This window comes from Neophocaena asiaeorientalis, unplaced genomic scaffold (genome assembly GCF_003031525.2).
Source record: "Neophocaena asiaeorientalis asiaeorientalis breed wild unplaced genomic scaffold, Neophocaena_asiaeorientalis_V1.1 scaffold254, whole genome shotgun sequence".
In the NCBI taxonomy this organism is placed as follows: domain Eukaryota; kingdom Metazoa; phylum Chordata; class Mammalia; order Artiodactyla; family Phocoenidae; genus Neophocaena; species Neophocaena asiaeorientalis.
The window spans coordinates 829,144-847,867 of NW_020174705.1; the positions used below are offsets into that span (position 1 = coordinate 829,144).

The window sequence follows — 18,724 nt, forward strand, 5'->3', positions numbered from 1 at the left end:
AATCCACTGGTCTCCACTGACAGGTTTTGTTTTGTTTTGTTTTGTTTTACATTTTTCACCTAAAACATCTCTTGTCATTTTTTATTAAAATAAATTTATTTTATCTTTGGCTGTGTTGGGTCTTTGTTGCTGCACGTGGGCTTTCTCTAGTTGCAGGGAGTTGGGGCTACTCTTCATTGCAGTGCACGGGCTTCTCATTGCAGTGGCTTCTCTTGTTGTGGAGCACAGGCTCTAGGTGCGTGTGCTTCAGTAGTTGTGGCTCGTGGGCTCTAGAGTGCAGGCTCAGTAGTTGTGGTGCATGGGCTTAACTGCTCCGTGGCATGTGGGATCTTCCCAGACCAGGGCTCGAACCCATGTCCTCTGCATTGGCAGGTGGATTCTTAACCACTGCACCACCAGGGAAGCCCTCATGTGTCATTTCTGAGAAAACAGTTATTTTATTTTCCTTGAGTGAGCTTAAATTAATTCAAATCACATTTTTAAACACATCCAAGTGGAAGGGAGCAGAACATCTTTTCCACTGAAAAAACACAAGACTCTATTTTTGACCATGTGTACTCAGACCAGTTTTCAAAAATCTTCCTGACCAACACATTCTAGATGTGACTAGAAATTACTGTTTAAAATTGACAGTGGAGGGGCTTCCCTGGTGGCATGGTGGTTAAGAATCTGCATGCCAATGCAGGGGACACAGGTTCAAGCCCTGGTCTGGGAAGATCCCACATGCTGCCGAGCAAGTAAGCGCGTGTACCACAACCACTGAGCCTGCGCTCTAGAGCACACGAGCACAACTACTGAAGCTCGCACGCCTAGAGCTCGTGCTCCACAACAAGAAAAGCCACTGCAGTGAGAAGCCCATGCACCACAACGAAGAGTAGCCCACACTCGCCGCAACTAAAGAAAGCCCATGCACAGCAACAAAGACCCAACACAGCCAAAAATAAAATAAACAAATTTATTAAAAAACAAGACAAAACAAAACTGACAGTGGAGGGACTTCCCTGGTGGCACGGTGGTTAAGAATCTGCCTGCTGACGCATGGTACACAGGTTCAATCCCTGGTCTGGGAGGATTCCACATGCCACAGAGCAACTAAGCCCATGCGCCATAACTACTGAGCCTGTGCTCTAGAGCCCGTGAGCCACAACTACAGAGCCCGCATGCCACAACCACTGAAGCCCATGCACCCTAGAGCCCACGTGCCGCAACTGCTGAAGCCCACATGCCTAAAGCCACTGCAATGAGAAGCCTGCGCACTGCAACAAAGTGTAGCCCCTGCTCGCCACCACTAGAGAAAGCCCATAAGCAGCAACGAAGACCCAATGCAGCCAAAAATAAATTAAAAGAAAAAAGAGGGCTTCCCTGGTGGTGCAGTGGTTGAGAGTCCACCTGCGATGCAGGGGACACGGGTTTGTGCCCCAGTCTGGGAAGATCCCACATGCCGCGGAGCGGCTGGGCCCGTGAGCCATGGCCACTGAGCCTGCGCGTCCGGAGCCTGCGCTCTGCAACGGGAGAGGCCACAACAGCGAGAGGCCCGCGTACCGCAAAGAAAAAAAAAAAAGAAAAAAACCCCAAACTGACAGTGGATACAATTTTCCCGGTTGCTGGGCGAGGTACAGTATGGCCCGAGCCCCGTGTTACACACAGGTGCAGCCTCTGAGCAGGACACTGGAGCCAGGCATTGCGCTCCCCCTCTCTGTAACTCCAGCTTTTAAAACGGGGCAAACATACCCAGAATTCTCCCTCCTCTGACATGCGCTAAATCACACGTGCCAAGAAACAGCAGCCTTTTAGACATCACAGACAACCCCAGCCAGAGTCCTCTTGTGCTGTAAACATCCACTGACCAGAGAGACTAGAGGCGGGCAGTGAATGCCTGTGGCTGCTGAGGAGGTCAGACAGCCTGAGGTGGCAGCACCCATGAGTCCCAGGTGGGGAGGAGCAGACAGGAATGAAGGACGCTTCCCTCGCCTCACAGCTGCCTGACGGGCACGAGGCACATTCCACCTACCAGGAGCCAGCCCCTATTTCTACCCTCACTGCTTGGGCCTTCAGAAAAGAAAATGCCATAAATCAGATGTAAATATCATTTGTCTAGGAACCCACACAGCTTCTGTATGGAACTGGACACAGGATGCACCACCACAGTACGATGTTGCCATCCACTTGGTGACCCCTGCAAAACCTGGTAACCGACGCCCATCGCTGTTTCTTCTGATCCACGCAGCCCACGCCACAACACCAGGGCATTGAAGTTTCCCAAAGTCTCTGAATAAATTCTGGCTCTGACTACGAGGGTGCTGGCTGGTCAATAGTTCAATATCAACATGAAGGCCCCGGGAGCAGGGAGGGGAGCCAGGGTGACTGAGACGTCAGCCTTCTTTTCCATAGACTGGATGGGGAGAGGTGTCTTCAGTTCACACACTGAGTGTCACTCACACTTGCTCGGGGACCAGGGCCAGACGACAGGAGCTGGGAGGAGACCTCTGATGGCTCACAAGCTGAGTGAGTGACACTGAAGGAGTCCGGCGTCTGGGTTAAAACCCATTCATGTCATGGTCCAGGACCTAGCCAGCCCCTTTGACCTGGGCCAGCAGCCAAGAATGTCAGGCCACCGAATGAACCTTTCCTCCCAGAAAACAAAGGCTCTGGTGGGAACATGGCATGAGGAGCCCCAGAGGTGCTTAACCTCCTGCTCCTCTACACAGACACCACCCCTCCTCCACTTCCTGCTCATCCACGCAGACACCACCCCCTTGTCTACTTCCTCCATGTCTACACAGACACCCGCCCCGACCCCAGAGCTTTCTCTCAAGGCTTCACCTTCTCTTACAGAGTCCTCTGTGCTTCCTCTGGTAGGTGATTCTTCCCCAGGGCCGGAGCCCAGAACTTGAAGAAGAGCGGTACCCCCTCCTCCACTGTCAAATGTGGCACAGCACTTCATGGCCCTCAGTTTTCCTCCAAGCCTATCCAAGCCACACGCTGCACTGATGCCCCCGTCCGTGTTCCCATGTGACTCTCCCTCCATGGAGCCCAACGCTGCCTCTGACCTGTCCGGCACTGGAGCCTATTCCCCACAGCAGGGCTGGCCTGAACTGTGACCACTGGCACCAGTTCCTCTCAAACAAGGAAAGAGCAGGTGGGAGCAGGAGCAGAGGAGTAAGCCTCCAAATCAAGCCCCACCACCAGAGTGCTCCCAGCAGCCCACCCAGCAGCGTCCACCTCCATCTCATGGCCCCCCAGCACAAGAGGCTGGCAATGCTATCTCAGGTGTGGCCGTGACACTCCCAACAGAATCCCAATTACGCCCAAATAAGGAAGCTCCTGGACTTTGGTTGAATGCGACCAGCAGGGTCTACCACAGCCTAATTAAAAGGGTGATATTTTCCAAATTAACGTAAGAAGTAAGCTCATTTGCTTGCTCCTGTTACCAGGAGGCCTCGTTGGGCTCTGAGGGGTAACACCCCTAGAACCCTGATTTATCATGTGCCTGCATTATAGATGCCCCATCCTTCCCTCTTACCAGATCTGCCCCACGTTGACCAGGGACATGTAGAGGACCCAGAGAGTAGCCATGAGAACCATATTGGCACAGCCGGAGACCAGGATGAAAGAGGAGATGCCCAGCCCGAGAAGAGCCAGCGCGTCCAGGTTGAAGTCCATGTGAGACCAGTCCAGCAGCCAGAGGACGGTGGGGGCGTAGCTCACCGTCTCCCAGCTGACTTGCCCACGGAAGTGCTGCTGCACACTCCTCAGGTACACTCTGCAGGGCAGCAGTCCCGTGTCACCAATCAGCTGCTTGTTCTGATGGAAGGCCACCAAGAATGCCACAACTGGAAGGAAAAGAAGACAAAAGGAACATGAACAGGAACACAGCCCTCTGTAGATACTTTTCAGACGTGCAGGGCCTCGGCTAGGCAAGAAGATGAGGCAGAGTCTGACCAGTGGTTTGGAATCAAAGCGTGGACTCAAGGGTATTTCACAAAATCTTGAGGGAGATATTAGAAGATCCAACCTGGAGAAGTCACAATGTATGTGTATATGTATACATAGCTATGTGCGTTGTATCTACTTATACACAATGTATATGTGTATATAAAATAGACACACATTTATATAAAATATGTGCCTGCTTACATAAAATGGTTAGTTAACTATCCCAGAATGAACTTTGCTTAAAGAAAATTTACAGTAAAACACTCATGTTAGAAAATAGAAAGGCCTCAAATCTAAACTTCTACTTTAAGAAATCAGAAAAAAGAGTAAATTATATATAAAACAAGCATCAGAAAAGACATTTTAAAAAAGAGGTGAAATAAATGAAATTGAGAAAAGGGAAAAACACAGAGAAACTCAATAAAAACCAAAAGGTGGTTCTTCGATAAAATCAATATAACTGTTAGAACTCTAGTCAGATTAACCAAGGAAAGGAAAGAAGACACCAATATCAGGGATCAAAAAAGAACAGTTACAGATCCCACAGGTGTAAAAAGATAATACAGGAATACTATACATCTCTCTAAGATCTTAAGTTTGACAACTTAGATGAAATAGGAGAATTAGTTGAAAGACGCAAACTACCAAAACTCACAAAAGAAGAAATAAAGATAATACATCACAACCAGCCAACTTCATCTCAGAAATGCAAGGCTGGTTCAACCCTCAAAAAACTATCCATGGGCGGAGATCACCTTCCTCCCCACAGATACATCAGAAATACATCTACACGTGGAACAACTCCTACAGAACACCCACTGAACGCTGGCAGAAGACCTCAGACCTCCCAAAAGGCAAGAAACTCCCCATGTACCTGGGTAGGGCAAAAGAATAAATAGAAACAAAAGAATAGGGATGGGACCTGCACCAGTGGGAAGGAGGAAAGGTTTCCACACACTAGGAAGCCCCTTTGCGGGCGGAGACTGCGGGTGGCAGAGGGGGGAAGCTTCGGAGCTGTGGAGGAGAGCACAGCAACAGGGGTGCAGAGGGCAAAGAGGAGAGATTCCCGCACAGAGGATCAGTGCCCACTGGCACTCACCAGCCCGAGAGGCTTGTCTGCTTACCCGCCGGGGCGGGTAGGGGCTGGGAGCTGAGGGGATGGCAGGGAGAGGACTGTTGGCGTGAACACAGCCTGAAGGGGTTAGTGCACCACCGCTAGCCGGGAGGGAGTCCGGGGAAAAGTCTGGACCTGCCAAAGAGGCAAGAGACTTTTTCTTCCCTCACTGTTTCCTGGCGCACGGGGTGAGGGGATTAAGAGCGCTGCTTAAAGGAGCTCCAGAGACAGGCGCGAGCCGCGGCTAACAGCGCGGACCCGAGACGGTCATGAGACGCTAAGGCTGCTGCTGCCGCCATCAAGAATCCTGTGTGCGAGCACAGGTCACTATCCACACCTCTCTTCCGGGGAGCCTGCGCAGCCCGCCACTGCCAGGGTCCCAGGATCCAGGGACAACTTCCCCGGGAGAACACACGGCGCGCCTCAGGCTGGTGCAACGTCCTGCTGGCCTATGCTGCCGCAGGCTTACCCCGCACTCCGTGCCCCTCCCTCCCCCGAGCCTGAGTGAGCCAAGGCTCTGGAATCAGTGGCTCCTTTAACCCCGTCCTGTCTGAGCGAAGAACAGACGCCCTCTGGCAACCTACACGCAGAGGCGGGGCCAAATCCAAAGCTGAGCCCCGGGAGCTGTTCGAACAAAGAGGAGAAAGGGAAATTTCTCCCAGCAGCCTCAGGAGCAGCGGATTAAATTTCCACAAGCAACTTGATGTACCCTGCATCGGTGGAATGCCTGAATAGACAACAAATCATCCAAAATTGAGGAGGTGGACTTTGAGAGCAAGATTTATTATTTTTTCCCTTTTTTCTCTTTTTGTGAGTGTGTACATGTATGCTTCTGTGTGAGATTTTGTCTGTATAGCTTTGCTTTCACCATTTGTCCTAGGGTTCTGTCCATCCGTTCTTTTTTTTTTTTTTACTTAAAAAATTTTTTTTTTGCTTAATAATTATTTTTTATTTTAATAACTTTATTTTACCTTACTTTATCTTCTTTCTTTTCTTTCTTCCTTCCTTTCTTTCTTTCTTTCTTCCTCTCTCTCTCTCTCCCTCCCTCCCTCTCTCTCTCTCTTTCTTCTTTTTCTCCCTTCTATTCTGAGCTGTGTGGATGAAAGGCTCTTGGTGCTGCAGCCAGGAGTCAGTGCTGTGCCTCTGAGGTGGGAGAAAACTAACACACTATTGTAAAGCAATTATACTCCAATAAAGATGTAAAAAAAATAAAAATAATATACACCTTATTTTACTTTTATTTATAACTTAAGGGCTTCCCTGGTGGCGCAGTGGTTGAGAGTCCGCCTGCCGATGCAAGGGACACGGGTTCGTGCCCCGGTCGGGGAGGATCCCACATGCCATGGAGCAGTTGGTCCCGTGAGCCATGGCCACTGCGCCTGCGCGTCCGGAGCCTGTACTCCGCAACGGGAGAGGCCACAACAATGAGAAGCCCGCGTACCGCAAAACAAAACAAAACAACCAAACAAAAAACTATCCATGGGGACTCCCCTGGTGGTCCAATGGCTAAGTCTCTGCGCTCCCAATGCAGGGGGCCTGGGTTCTGTCCCTGGTCGGGGAACTAGATCCCACATGCCACAACTAAGAGTTCACATGCCGCAAGTAAAGATCCTGCACACCGCAACTAAAAGATCCCACATGCCACAACTAAAAGATTCTGCATGCCGCAACTAAATATCCCGCACACGGCAAGGAACATCCCAAGTGCCTCAACTAAGACCCAGGAAGCCAAATAAATAAATAAATAAATAAATAAATATTTTTAAAAGAATCAATGTAATCACCACAGTAACAAACTAAATCAGAAAACCATAAGATAGCATCAATAGACCCACAAAAAAGTACATGAAAGAATTCATCCATTCATGGGAAAAAAAACTTTCAGCAAATTAGGAATAGAAGGGTACTTCATCAGTCTATAAGATGTAACTATGAAAAACCTACAGCCAAGATCATACTTAAAGATTAATGACTGAATACCTTCCCCTGAAGATTTGGAACAAAGCAAGACTATCTCTTCTCTTATTACTCATATTCAACACTGTATAGGAAATCCTAGCTAGTGCAATGAGGCAAGTATAAGAAATAAAGGTATATAGGTTAGAAAGGAAGAAATGAAACTATCTCTATTAATAGACTGCCTATGTAGAAAATCCCAAAGAATCGACAAAAAGAAAGAAGAAGAAAAAAAAGCCCTCATGGCACTAATAAGTGAGTTTAAGAAGGTCACAGAATACAAGACCAATATACAAAAGTCAATTATATTCCTATATATCAGCAATGAACAACTGTAAGCTGAATGTTTAAATATTACAATAGCCACCAAAAATAGTGTCTAGGGCTTCCCTGGTGGCGCAGTGGTTGAGAGTCCGCCTGCCGATGCAGGGGGCGCGGGTTCGTGCCCCGGTCCTGGAAGATCCCACATGCCACGGAGTGGCTGGGCCCGTGAGCCATGGCTGCTGGGCCTGCGCGTCCGGAGCCTGTGCTCCGCAATGGGAGAGGCCACACCAGTGAGAGGTCCACATACCGCAAAAAAAAAAAAAAAAAGTGTCTAGATAAACTAACAAAATATATGCAGAATCTGTACATGGGAAACTACAAAACATGATGAGAGAAATCAAAGAAGATCAAAATAAATGGAAAGATTCATTGTGTTCATGAACTGGAAGAAGAGTCAGCATTATTAAGATGTCAGTTCTCCCCAATTTGATCTATAGATTCAATGCAATCTCAATCAAAACATCCGGTAAGCTTTTCCATAGATATTGACAAGCTGATTCTAAAATGTATATGTAAGAGCAAAGGAACTAGGATAGCCAAAATAATTCCGATGACGAACAAAGTTCGAGGACTCATTTTACCCAATTTCAAGACTTACTACAAAGCTACAGTAATCAAGACAGTGTGGTATTAGCAAAAGTACAGACACATAAATCAATGGGAGACTAGAGAGTCCAGAGTAGACTTACACAAAGACAGTCAACTGATTTCTGACAAGGGTGCAAAGACAATTACAGACAAAGACAGTACTTTCAACAAGCGGTGCTGGAACAACTAGACGTCATATGCAAAAAAAATGAAACTTGACACATAACTCACATTTTGTACAAAAATTTATTCAAAAGGACCAGAGACCTAAATGTAAAACATAAAAGTATGGAACTTCTAAAATAAAATATAGAAGAAAATCTATGTGACTTGTGTTTGGCAATGAGTTTTTAGATACAACACCCAAAGCATGATCCATGAAAGAAAAAACTGATAAATTCTACTTTATCAAATGAAAAACTTTTGTTCTGTAAAAGATATATATATATTTTTTGCTGTACGTGGGCCTCTCACTGTCGTGGCCTCTCCCGTTGCGGAGCACAGGCTCCGGACGCGCAGGCCCAGCGGCCATGGCTCATGGGCCCAGCCGCTCCGCGGCATGTGGGATCTTCCCGGACCGGGGCACGAACCCGTGTCCTCTGCACCGGCAGGCGGACTCCCAACCACTGTGCCACAAGGGAAGCCCTGTAAAAGATATTTTTAAGAGAACGAAAAGACAAGCCACAGACTGGGAAAAATACCTGCAAATCACATATCTGATAAAGGACTTGCATCCAGAATAAAGTACCATTAAAACTCAACAAGAAAACAAACAACCCAGTTTTTTAAAGGGCAAAAGATCTGAACAGATACTGAAAGTCATCTGCTTCACACAAAGAAGATACACAGATGGCAAATGAGCACATGAAAAGATGCTTAATATCATTTGTTAGTGGGGAAACGCCAATTAAAACCACAATGCAGGGGCTTCCCTGGTGGTGCTGTGGTTAAGAATCCGCCTGCCAACGCAGGGGACACGGGTTAGTGCCCTGGTCCGGGAAGATCCCACATGCTGCAGAGCAACTAAGCCCGGGAGCCACAACTACTGAGCCTGCGCTCTAGACCCCACGAGCCACAACTACTGAAGCCCACGTGCCTAGAGCCCGTGGTGCTCTGCAACAAGAGAAGCCACTGCAATGAGAAGCCTGCGTACCGCAACGAAGAGTAGCCCCCGCTCACCGCAACTAGAGAAAGCCCACGTGCAGCAACAAAGACCCAACGCAGTCAAAAATAAATAAATTAAATAAATAAATATTTTTAAAAACTTAAAAAAATAACAACAACGCAATGCCGTATCACCACACGCCTATCGTAACAGCCAAAATCCAAAAAACTGAAAATACCGAATGCTCCAGAGGATTCAGAAAAAGAGGAACTCTCATTCATTGCTGGTAGGAGGCAAACTGGTACGGTCACTCTGGAGGACAGTTTGGCAGTTTCTTACAAAGTTAAACACAGATTTACCATATGACCCAGCAATTATACTCCTACGTGTTCACTCAAGTGAACTGAGAACTTACATTTACAAAAAAGCCTGCATGCAAATGTTTACAGGAGCTTTGTTCGTAATTGCTAAAACTGGAAACAACATAGATGTCCCTCAGAGCTTGAATGGATAAAAACTGTGGTGCGTTCATAAAACGGTATGATATTCAGAGAGAATATCAACGGAATGTTGATTCACTCAACAGCATGGAAAGATCTCAAGTACATTTTACTAAGTAAAGGAACCCAGACCCAAAGGCTACACACTGTAGGATTCCATTCATCTGACACACTGGAAAAGACAAAACCATGGGGCAGAACACAGACCAGAGCATGCCAGGGGCTGCGGGGGGAAGCCGATTACGTGGACAGGGGAATTTTCAAGAGATGTAACTATTCTGGTACAGTACTAGAGTGATTGATAACTATGCATTTGTCAAAACCCATAATTGTACATCATAAAAAATGAACTTTAATGTATATAAACTATCAAAACAACCTAGCCAGGAGGTTAGGGGATGCCAGGATGGAATGCAGACTGTGACAAATGAATCAAACTCTATCACAAATGTATAACTCGGCCACACTGAATGCAAGGAAAGAGGGAGGGCTGGCCTAAGAAACTTTGGAAATTGTTCTGAGTAAAAACTAAGGACAAAGACAAAAGTAACTGTATAGAAACACCGGAGTCTAATTGGGGGTAGGCAAACAATTCTAAGACTGCTTTGCATGTGCATTGGGGTTAAGCAGATAAACCATGGGGGATGGTGGGGCAAGATTTCTCACTAGTGGAGAAGGAGGTTCCAGATAAGCAAAAAGGGAAGGCCAACACACACCCACATACTGGATGAGAATCGGAGATGCCAATGAGAATTCATGTTTACCCTAATATACATTCAAATGGATACGCAGAGAAATGACCATATGTGAGTGAGCACACCCACATATGTAACCTAGCTCTGTTTGCTAAGAGAGTCTGGAAGCAGTGACACCCCAGTAGCAATGGGCACTCTCAGCACAGCACCCAGATCTGGGTTCCTAACACCACTCTCCAATAAAAGGAACGAGGGCTTCTGGAGAAATGGCTGGTTTTAGGGCTGGGAAATGAGAGGAGCCTGCAGCAGCCTGTAGTACCACAAAGTAAGGAAGCCCTCGAAAAATAAAGAATGGAGGCATGTCACAGGGATACGGGAGACAACTGGGAAGAACCACCACTGACCAGAGCCGGACAATTTGATACCACGAGTAACACTGCTGGACCACAACCCACAGTGTAAACAAATATGACAATTGCCAAATAAATTCCTTACTGAGGAGATCCAAATAACATGTGGAGATGCCCCCTCGGGGGGTCCCTGGAGCATGGACTGGACCCCATGACGGACGGAAAAAGGAGAACTTGACAGAGGAGACACCTGGCAGACACACCGCAACCAGGTGATCCAGGTCAGTATCACCCGTGATGCGAAGGGTACCTCTCCTCTGTGAGATTCTCCCCACAACCTGTCCAGTCACGAGAAGACATTAGACAAGCCCAATTTGAGGGACATTCTACCAAACACATGACCAGACATGCTTAAAACTGTCAAGGTCATGAAGAGACAGGGAAGTCCAGAGACTGCTGCAGACCAGAGGGGACAGAGGAGCCATGACGGCTAACGCAGTGCGGGGACACCGGATGGGAAGGGGTGCTGGTGGAAAACCAATAAGGTCTGGAGTTTGGTTAATAGTTTTGTTTTGTTTTGTTTTTAAAGGCAAATGTTTCTTGAATACTACGTGCGGCTCACTGTAACTGCAGGAAGAATATTGAGACCTGATCCCCCCATGACAGCAGATGTCCAGGATGTCAGGAATAAAGACAGAACACCTCTGTCACCAGAGGGTCAGCAGGGAGGGCTCCCCTGGTCTTCTCCTCGCACCCCTCCTGCTGCCTCCATCACTGGGCAAAAGCTGCCCAAGTCCATATGCTACCGAATTTCCTGGTAACATGGAGGCCACCCCCACAGTGGTGCCCACCCAGCCCTGGCCGTGTGTGTGCACATCCACACACACGCACCCAGGTGGAGCCTGTCTCTCCCGACTCAGACTACGTGGGGACGTAATTAGCAATGGCTGAACAGCTGGACATCCTCCCTCCCCACAACCACAGTCCAATGCCATGAAAGAAAAACGAAATTTGGTCTCACTACTAGTTAAAAAGTAAATCTACCAACAACACATTAAAAGGATCATACACCCTGATCAAGTGGGATTCATCCCAGGGAGGCAAGGATTCTTCAATATATGCAAATCAATCAATGTGATATGCCACATTAACAAATCGAAGAATAAAAACCATATGATCATCTCAACAGATGGAGAAAGAACTTTTGACAAAGTTCAACACCCATTTACAATATTTTCAATTTTTTTTTTTTGCGGTATGCGGGCCTCTCACTGTTGTGGTCTCTCCCGTTGCGGAGCACAGGCTCGGGACGCGCAGGTCCAGCAGCCATGGCCCACGGGCCCAGCCGCTCCGCGGCATGTGGGATTTTCCCGGACCGGGGCACGAAGCCATGTCCCCTGCATTGGCAGGCGGACTCTCAACCACTGCGCCACCAGGGAAGCCCTATTTTCAATTTTTAATTTAAAAAAATTTAAAGTTTTAAATTGTGGTAAAATACACAAAGCATAAAACATACCATCTTAACTAAAAAAAAAAAGTAAATCTAAGGCAAGCATCATAGGAAACTTCCTACCTTACAGGAAAAAATGAAAATAGAATGGATTTAAATTTCAGAAGAAAAGAACCTATTCATTTTTCACTTCTGTTATAGAAATGGCTAAATAAAGAAAAAAGTTTTCAAAAAATCATAGGATCTCAAAGCTAAACCAAACAACCAACCTTAGAAAGGCTCAGTCAGCCCCCAGCCTGCTCTAGGAAACAGTCCTCTGCCCAGCTCTAGGAAGGGAGGCGACACCCGCTCACACACACACAGCTCTAGGAAAGGAGGAGACAGCCCCTGCCCAGCTCTAGGAAGGAAGGAGACACCCCTTCCCCCCAGCTCTAGGAAGGAAGGAGACAGGGCCCAGGCATGAGACTCTCAGCTGCTCCCTGGTGGGGTAACCCACAGACTGACCTAGGAGAGGTTACCAGGTCACCTAATATGCATTATCAAGGATGTCCGCAAATATTTTCTTTAAAAAATCAAAAAGAAAAAATTTAGTTTTCTCTCCCCTTCAGATAAAGTGCTATAAAATTAAGACAGAATCATCTCCAAAATGTCACTCTCCGATGGGTGGTTTTATAGACTGTGGCTAAATTCTGGGCCTTAGAAAAATAACCTCCAGCACTTTTTCTTTAAAGGTTTTCTTTAAAGGTGTGTGCTGTAGAGAGCTCAGACGTAGGGCAGGTTTGTTTCTTAAACAAACTGGAAGCATTTTACAGAGAAGCTTGTGAAACCAAGCAGAGCATTTCATTAGCAATCAAGGGGCCTGGAGGGAAGAACTAACTTCCCATGAATCTTGGAAGCGCTGAAAGCTCAGAACAACAGAAAATGAAGCAAGATTCGAGTACTCTTTTGGTTCCATTTTCTTCCTCAAAATTTCCAAAGAACACCTAAGAGTTCAGCAAATGCAGGTGCGTGTGGTTCTGCTGGGCTGCGCCAGTGCTGGGCCTGGGCGCTGACTGGCCGCAAGGCTAAGCTACCAGACCCCAGGTGAGACCTCTTGACCATGAGTGAGACAAGCTGCCGCTGTTAGAGGGTGCAGTTTAGGTTCACCTCAGACGCTCTAACCGTGACTGGCAGCTGGGAAGAAAGACCTAATAAACTCTACTACAGGTAAAATAAACAAGGAAAGACACAAGCATGACACTGCACAGCAAATCTGAACCAAAAGGACAGTACCGTAAGCTGGCAATGCCAGGAATCAGAGTTGGGCTGAAACTAGCTGTGAGATCTTTTTGAAGTAGGATTTTAAAAGATATATTATCCCAGGGACTCCAAGGTACCATATGAAACTGGGGAGATAAATAATTTTGCTGATGTGTCAAAAAGTCCTCCATTCGCTCCAGTGCTTGCAGTTCCTTCTGGAGAGCACCATGGCGGCAGTCACCTACACATGGTTACTCAGACGGTCCTGGCCATCACAGCGGCGGGTCCCATATGAGGGCACAATTCCCGAGGCCTGGGAGGAGCTCACCTTCTTCTGCAACAGATCCTTGTTTAGCTTCAGGCTCTGGTCTGAGCTGGGAGCCTCAGTGCATTGGTGGTCCCCAACGGGGTACATCTGGGACCCACTGGGGGGTCTGAACAGACAGGGGCCCGGAGTCAGCAGACTGGGCAGGGCCAGAGAAGCTCGTCCAGAACCAGGGCAGGAGTCTTAAGTCTGAGTGAGCTCACCTGGGCCCTGCGAAGGAACGAGGAAGGGAGCTCACAGAGCCACACCATCACATGACAAGGACCCGGGCCAGGATGGCAAGGCAGCAGACTCAAAAAGCTCCCAGAGAGGAAAAAAGGTCCCTGTGGTATTGTCATATCATAAGAAATATTTATTTGGTCTTCGTCCAGGTTCCTGGCACAAAGCTCCTAAAACCCCAGGGATTTCCTGAGTGATGAGGTGAGAGGAGCATCTGTTATTCATAACAAGCCCCTTTCAACCTTACCTGGGTTTATACCAATGAGGTGATTCTTGGAGGATGGGGGCTGATTGCCAGAGGAAATTTCAGCCCCACTCCTGACCTCTAACCTCACGGGACGGGGAGGGGCTGGAGACGCAGCTGATCTCCAACAGCCAGGGATTTAATCAGTACTGCCTGTGTAATGGAGCCTCCAAACAAACCCCAAATGGAGGGGTTCAGGGAGGTGCTGGGACGGTGGCTCTCTGGGAGGGCGTGGGGGCTCTGCACCCCTTCCCACACCTTCCCTGGGCATCTCTCCCATCTGGCTGTTCCCGAGTCACGTCCTTTATGATAAACCAGTAACATAAGCAAAGTGTTCCCCTGAGTTCTGTGAGCTGTTCTGGCAAGTTATGGAACCCGAGGAGGGGGTCGTGGGAACCCCAATTTACATATGGTTGGTCAGAAGCACAGGTGACGGCCTGGACTTCTCACTGGCGTCTGCGGTGTTGGGGGGTGTCTCGTGGGACTGAGCCCTCAGCCTGTGGGGACGCCAGGCAGTTAGGGTCAAAACGAACTGACTTGCAGGACACTCACGTGGTGTCTGGACAATCAGACGATTACTTGCTGTGAGAAAAAACCCACATCTGGTGTCACAAGCATGCGAGCAGAAGAAATAAAAGTGTTTCCCTTTAGTCACCTGCAAAAGAGCAGGAGTCAGACTGTGTAAAGACCCCCTGACACCACAAAGTTCTGAGGAAAACTGCTCTGAGAGCCACAGACCCAGGCAAGTGGCCAATTTCTACGTGTGCAAGGAAGGACACAGAAAGTTCACCTTCTCTGTATCTTTTCTTGGAACGTTGTTTTGGGATATGCTCCAGTAAAGAGAGAGAATAAACCCCAAAACAAGACACGAGATCTGAGGAATTACAACAACAACTCAGAGAGAACCAGGAGCCTCTCGGGCTCTCTGACCTGAGTGTCACACCCAGGGCCTGGGGTGCCGAGCTGGAGAGGAGGGAGGACACAGTTGGAAAAGTATCCTGTGGTGGCAGAGAGCAATGATAAAGACTGCAAAACGTCAAGGAAATTTTATGGAGCAGAAGCTGCTCCTAGAAGACAGAGGACAGAGGTATTAAACACCGACCCTGGCTTCAAGGAGCTCCCAGGGAGTCACACAGACAGGTAGACTAATGACACTAAGAACTCTGTTAGATGCGCAGAGGGTGAAGGAAGCATAGGCTAGGGGTCCATTATTCAGCCTGCTGGTGGGGTCAGCAGTCCATGAGGGCAACTGTAACACTCAACATCAAGTGAAAGCTGTGGACAGCCTGTGGCATTGTGGGAAATTCCTGGGACTTAAGGGACTCTGAGGTAGCTCACAGTCCCCAGGAGATCTGGAACCCTCCAGAAAGAAGTCAATATAGGGCAACTGCCTACTTGCCAGAGCCATCTCAGCCAGGGACCCTCGTCCCTGAAGATGGTAAACTGGTTCCTTCGTGCAGCTGAAAAGCACTGACTCTACCCCAAATAGCGAGAAAAGATGGGGGTGGGGGGAATGCATATGCCAAAGCAAATCATTCTGTGCTCAGTACCGGCCTTAAAATATCTTCTTGACCCACTGGTTCAAAACGGTTTCCTTCTGAACCGAACAGAGAATCCCTGTGGAGATCAAAGGCAACCCCTAACACTGGAAAGCCAAGCTGAGTTTTTTATAAGCTGTGCTCTCTGCGAGCTAAGCCACCGGGGTTTTTCTACTGTCATGGCGCCGGTTTAAGGGTCTGTTAAAGTCTCGGAGATTAACTTTGTCTTGACTCCATCTTTTACTAAGTGACAGCTCAAACGTTTAGAATGACTAATCCCGTGGAGAATAAAGCAATACTGGCAAGAAGTATTTTCTATAGTAACTTAGAGCGCACGAGAATCGTAGCTGAATCCCCCAGCGCCGCACACCGAGCCTCACCGCGCGCCGGGCCCTGGTCCCCGCGGCGCCCCGCTCGGTGTGTGATGACGGTCGCTGTGCAAAGCGTGGCATTTCCACTCCCTTGGAACGCATGTTCTGAAAACTCAGAAATGACGCCGGGACGGCCGGTGCCCGCGGCGTGCAATCCCGGCCGGCCCGCCGGGTACCAGCGCCCTCCGGAACCCTCTAGAACCCCACTGGCCCCAGGCCATCTCAGCCGGGGGCTGTGCCCCAACCCCACTGGCCCCCGCACTGCCACGTTTGTCTGAGAAACCCAGTTTGGATTCAGGCACCAATGCTCGGCTCAGGGCGTTTGCGCCCCTCCAGGCGTGGGGATCGGGGTCGAGGGGGTGTGCACTCCGCGCGCGCGCGGACGGGGGGCGTCGGGTGTCCAGCGGTGTTCTGGGGGGCGGCCTGGGGCGAGGGGAGGGAGAGAGGGAGACTGGGGCAGACCGCGCGGTTCTCCGCCTGATCAAACCTGGCTCGCACAGAACCCCGCAGGTGAGGCCGCACCTGCTGCTCAGGCCTCAAAGCTTTGGAGCCGCGGGGAGGCGGCGGGGCCGCAGCTCGTGGGACCTGTAGGCGGCAAAGGGGAGTCACCGCCTCACGAGCTCCTGGTCAGCGCGGGGTCGGCGTGGGGGCCCCCCGGACCTGCAGGACGGAGTGGGGCGCAGGGCCGAGGTTCGGCAGCGAACCCGCTTGGGGGTGGGCCTGAGGGTGGGGGGCAGGGCGCGAGCGGAGGGGCCACACTGGGGCGCCTGGCCCCGCGAACTCACAGTAAACGAAAGCGAGGGCCTTCAGGAGCACGATCCTGGTCAGCCAGAAGGTGCCCGCGCGGAGGCGGGCTGGGCAGCCCGCGGGGTCGCGCCCCGGCCCTGGCGGTGATTCAGGCGCCGGGCCCACGACCCCGGCCTTCCGCTTCCTCAAAGGCTCCTCCGGCGCCGCCATCGCCGGGCCGTCGGAGCGCATGCGCGAGGAGCGCCGCGCGCTGAAAATGCCCCGCCCACGCCGAGAGACCCCGCCCACACTTGGAGGTCCGACCAACTCCGGCCAGCCACGCCCATGCGCGGGGAGCGAGGACCTGGCCCGATACCGCGTGCGCTCCCCGCAGGTCGCTCGGGGCGCTGCAGAGGGCTTGACCCACTCACTCATTCATTCACTCGCTCATTCATTCATTGAATTAGCCAAAGTTGCAGAGGCCCCCAGTGCACTCCCCTACCTAGGCGCCTACCCTCCTGGACCCTCACACTGGAGAGGGACGGATGGCACTTCAGAAGCAGAAATGCAATGTGAAAGATTATTGGAAAGCACGTATCAGACCACAGGCCTTCTCCGCGTCCAGGGCAGCTGAGATGTGGGCGGCCAAGGACCCTGGAGGGTACTGCGCTCCTGCTGCACGCCCTGGCTGTGTGTGGACTTGCATTCCTGCAGAGGAAAGGCCAGAGCAGCAGCTTCACCCCAGGGCTCCAGGCTGCCACTGCCTGAACGGGGGGTGTGGACCAGTACCTCACAGGTGTCCCCTCCCAACTCCCCATCTCTGCTGTCTGAGGAGGGTGCTGGGGTGATGATCACACAGCTAGTGAGGGACAGTGCATGCAGTGGCTGGGCCCTAAAATTCAGACGCTCCAGCTTTCTTCCCCTTTACCCCCCACCAACCCCACAACATCTCTGCACAGGACAGCAAAGTCCCCTTAGACGGTCAGCGCTCCTATTGGCCCTCAAGACTGGACCTCCAGCCGCAGGGGAGAGTGGAGGGCTGAGGATTCAGAGTAAGGAATAGCTTACTGACCAATGACCCAAGCATAACCCCAGTGAGGACACAAGCAACTCTACATTCTGAGGATACAGGAGAGGTGTCTCTAAGCAGGTGGAATGGTAGGCATTCCTCAGAGGAAGGAAGAGCTGTGCGAGAGAGTGGACCTTAGGGGTTACTGGGTAAACTGTGGGGCACTTGGAAGGAAATGATTGAGGTAGGTGTGTTTTTTTTCTTATTCATTTGTTAGAGCTCTTTACATATTAAAGAGCCTCTTTTTTTAATATTGCTTGGGATTTTATCTACTTAAAATATCTTTCCATTTCAAAGTGGAAGTAGATCAACATTCTCACTTTATAGTTTAAAAGAAAAAAACATTAAAGTCCATGAGGTATAGTTTTCATTTTGACTATACCATTTTCATTTGTGTTGGCCACTGAGAATTCAAAGGTAAATATGAAATAGTTTTGATCCTGAAAGAATTCACAGTCTAGCAGGGGAGAGACAACCACCTAGTCATACAATGTGAAATGCACTACACACAACAAGCCCAGACAAGTGAGTGGTGAATTTTGTCAAGAAAGATCTTCTTCTTGTCTGTATATTGCAAATGTTCTGGGTTTTTTGTTTGTTTGTTTTTACGTCTTGTTCCTAGTCTTTGGTATGTAAATTATCAATAGTTGTATAGTCAAATGATCAGTTTTTCTGGCATGTTTAATTATATCTTCACCTGTAGTGTAATCCCCATGAGGGCAGGGATTGCCTCTGGACATAGGCTCTCCCAAATTAGGCTTGACCAGGAACTTCCGGAACCCCCCCTCCAGCCCTCAGCTGCCACTCCAACCTCCCATTGTTGGGGTAATAGCATTAACGTGTATCTTATAGTGTGATTTTTTTTTAAAAGCTCCCTTTTCTTTTCCATGAAAAACCCTCCCTCGGACCCCATCTCTAAGACCTATAAGAGATTTTCAATGGAGGATGCAAACATCTTCTGTAGCCTGGAGAGCC

General features: G+C 49.3%; 1 protein-coding gene across 4 annotated transcripts in view; it reads right to left on the bottom strand.

Moving 5' to 3' along the window:
• The window catches only part of LMF1 (lipase maturation factor 1), an 82,984-nt gene extending 66,052 nt beyond the window's left edge, over positions 1-16,932 (bottom strand). For 2 of the 4 annotated variants that reach the window (XM_024759392.1, XM_024759393.1), the window contains exons 1-2: positions 16,740-16,932; positions 3,524-3,833 (exon numbers count right to left, since the gene is read on the bottom strand). In XM_024759392.1, coding sequence (XP_024615160.1) covers positions 3,524-3,833; positions 16,740-16,932 — 503 coding nt within the window. Of the gene's footprint in view, positions 1-3,523; positions 3,834-16,739 lie in introns of those variants that run through there. The other 2 variants (XM_024759395.1, XM_024759394.1) reach the window with 2 other exon arrangements.
• Between the last annotated feature and the right edge of the window lie 1,792 nt (positions 16,933-18,724).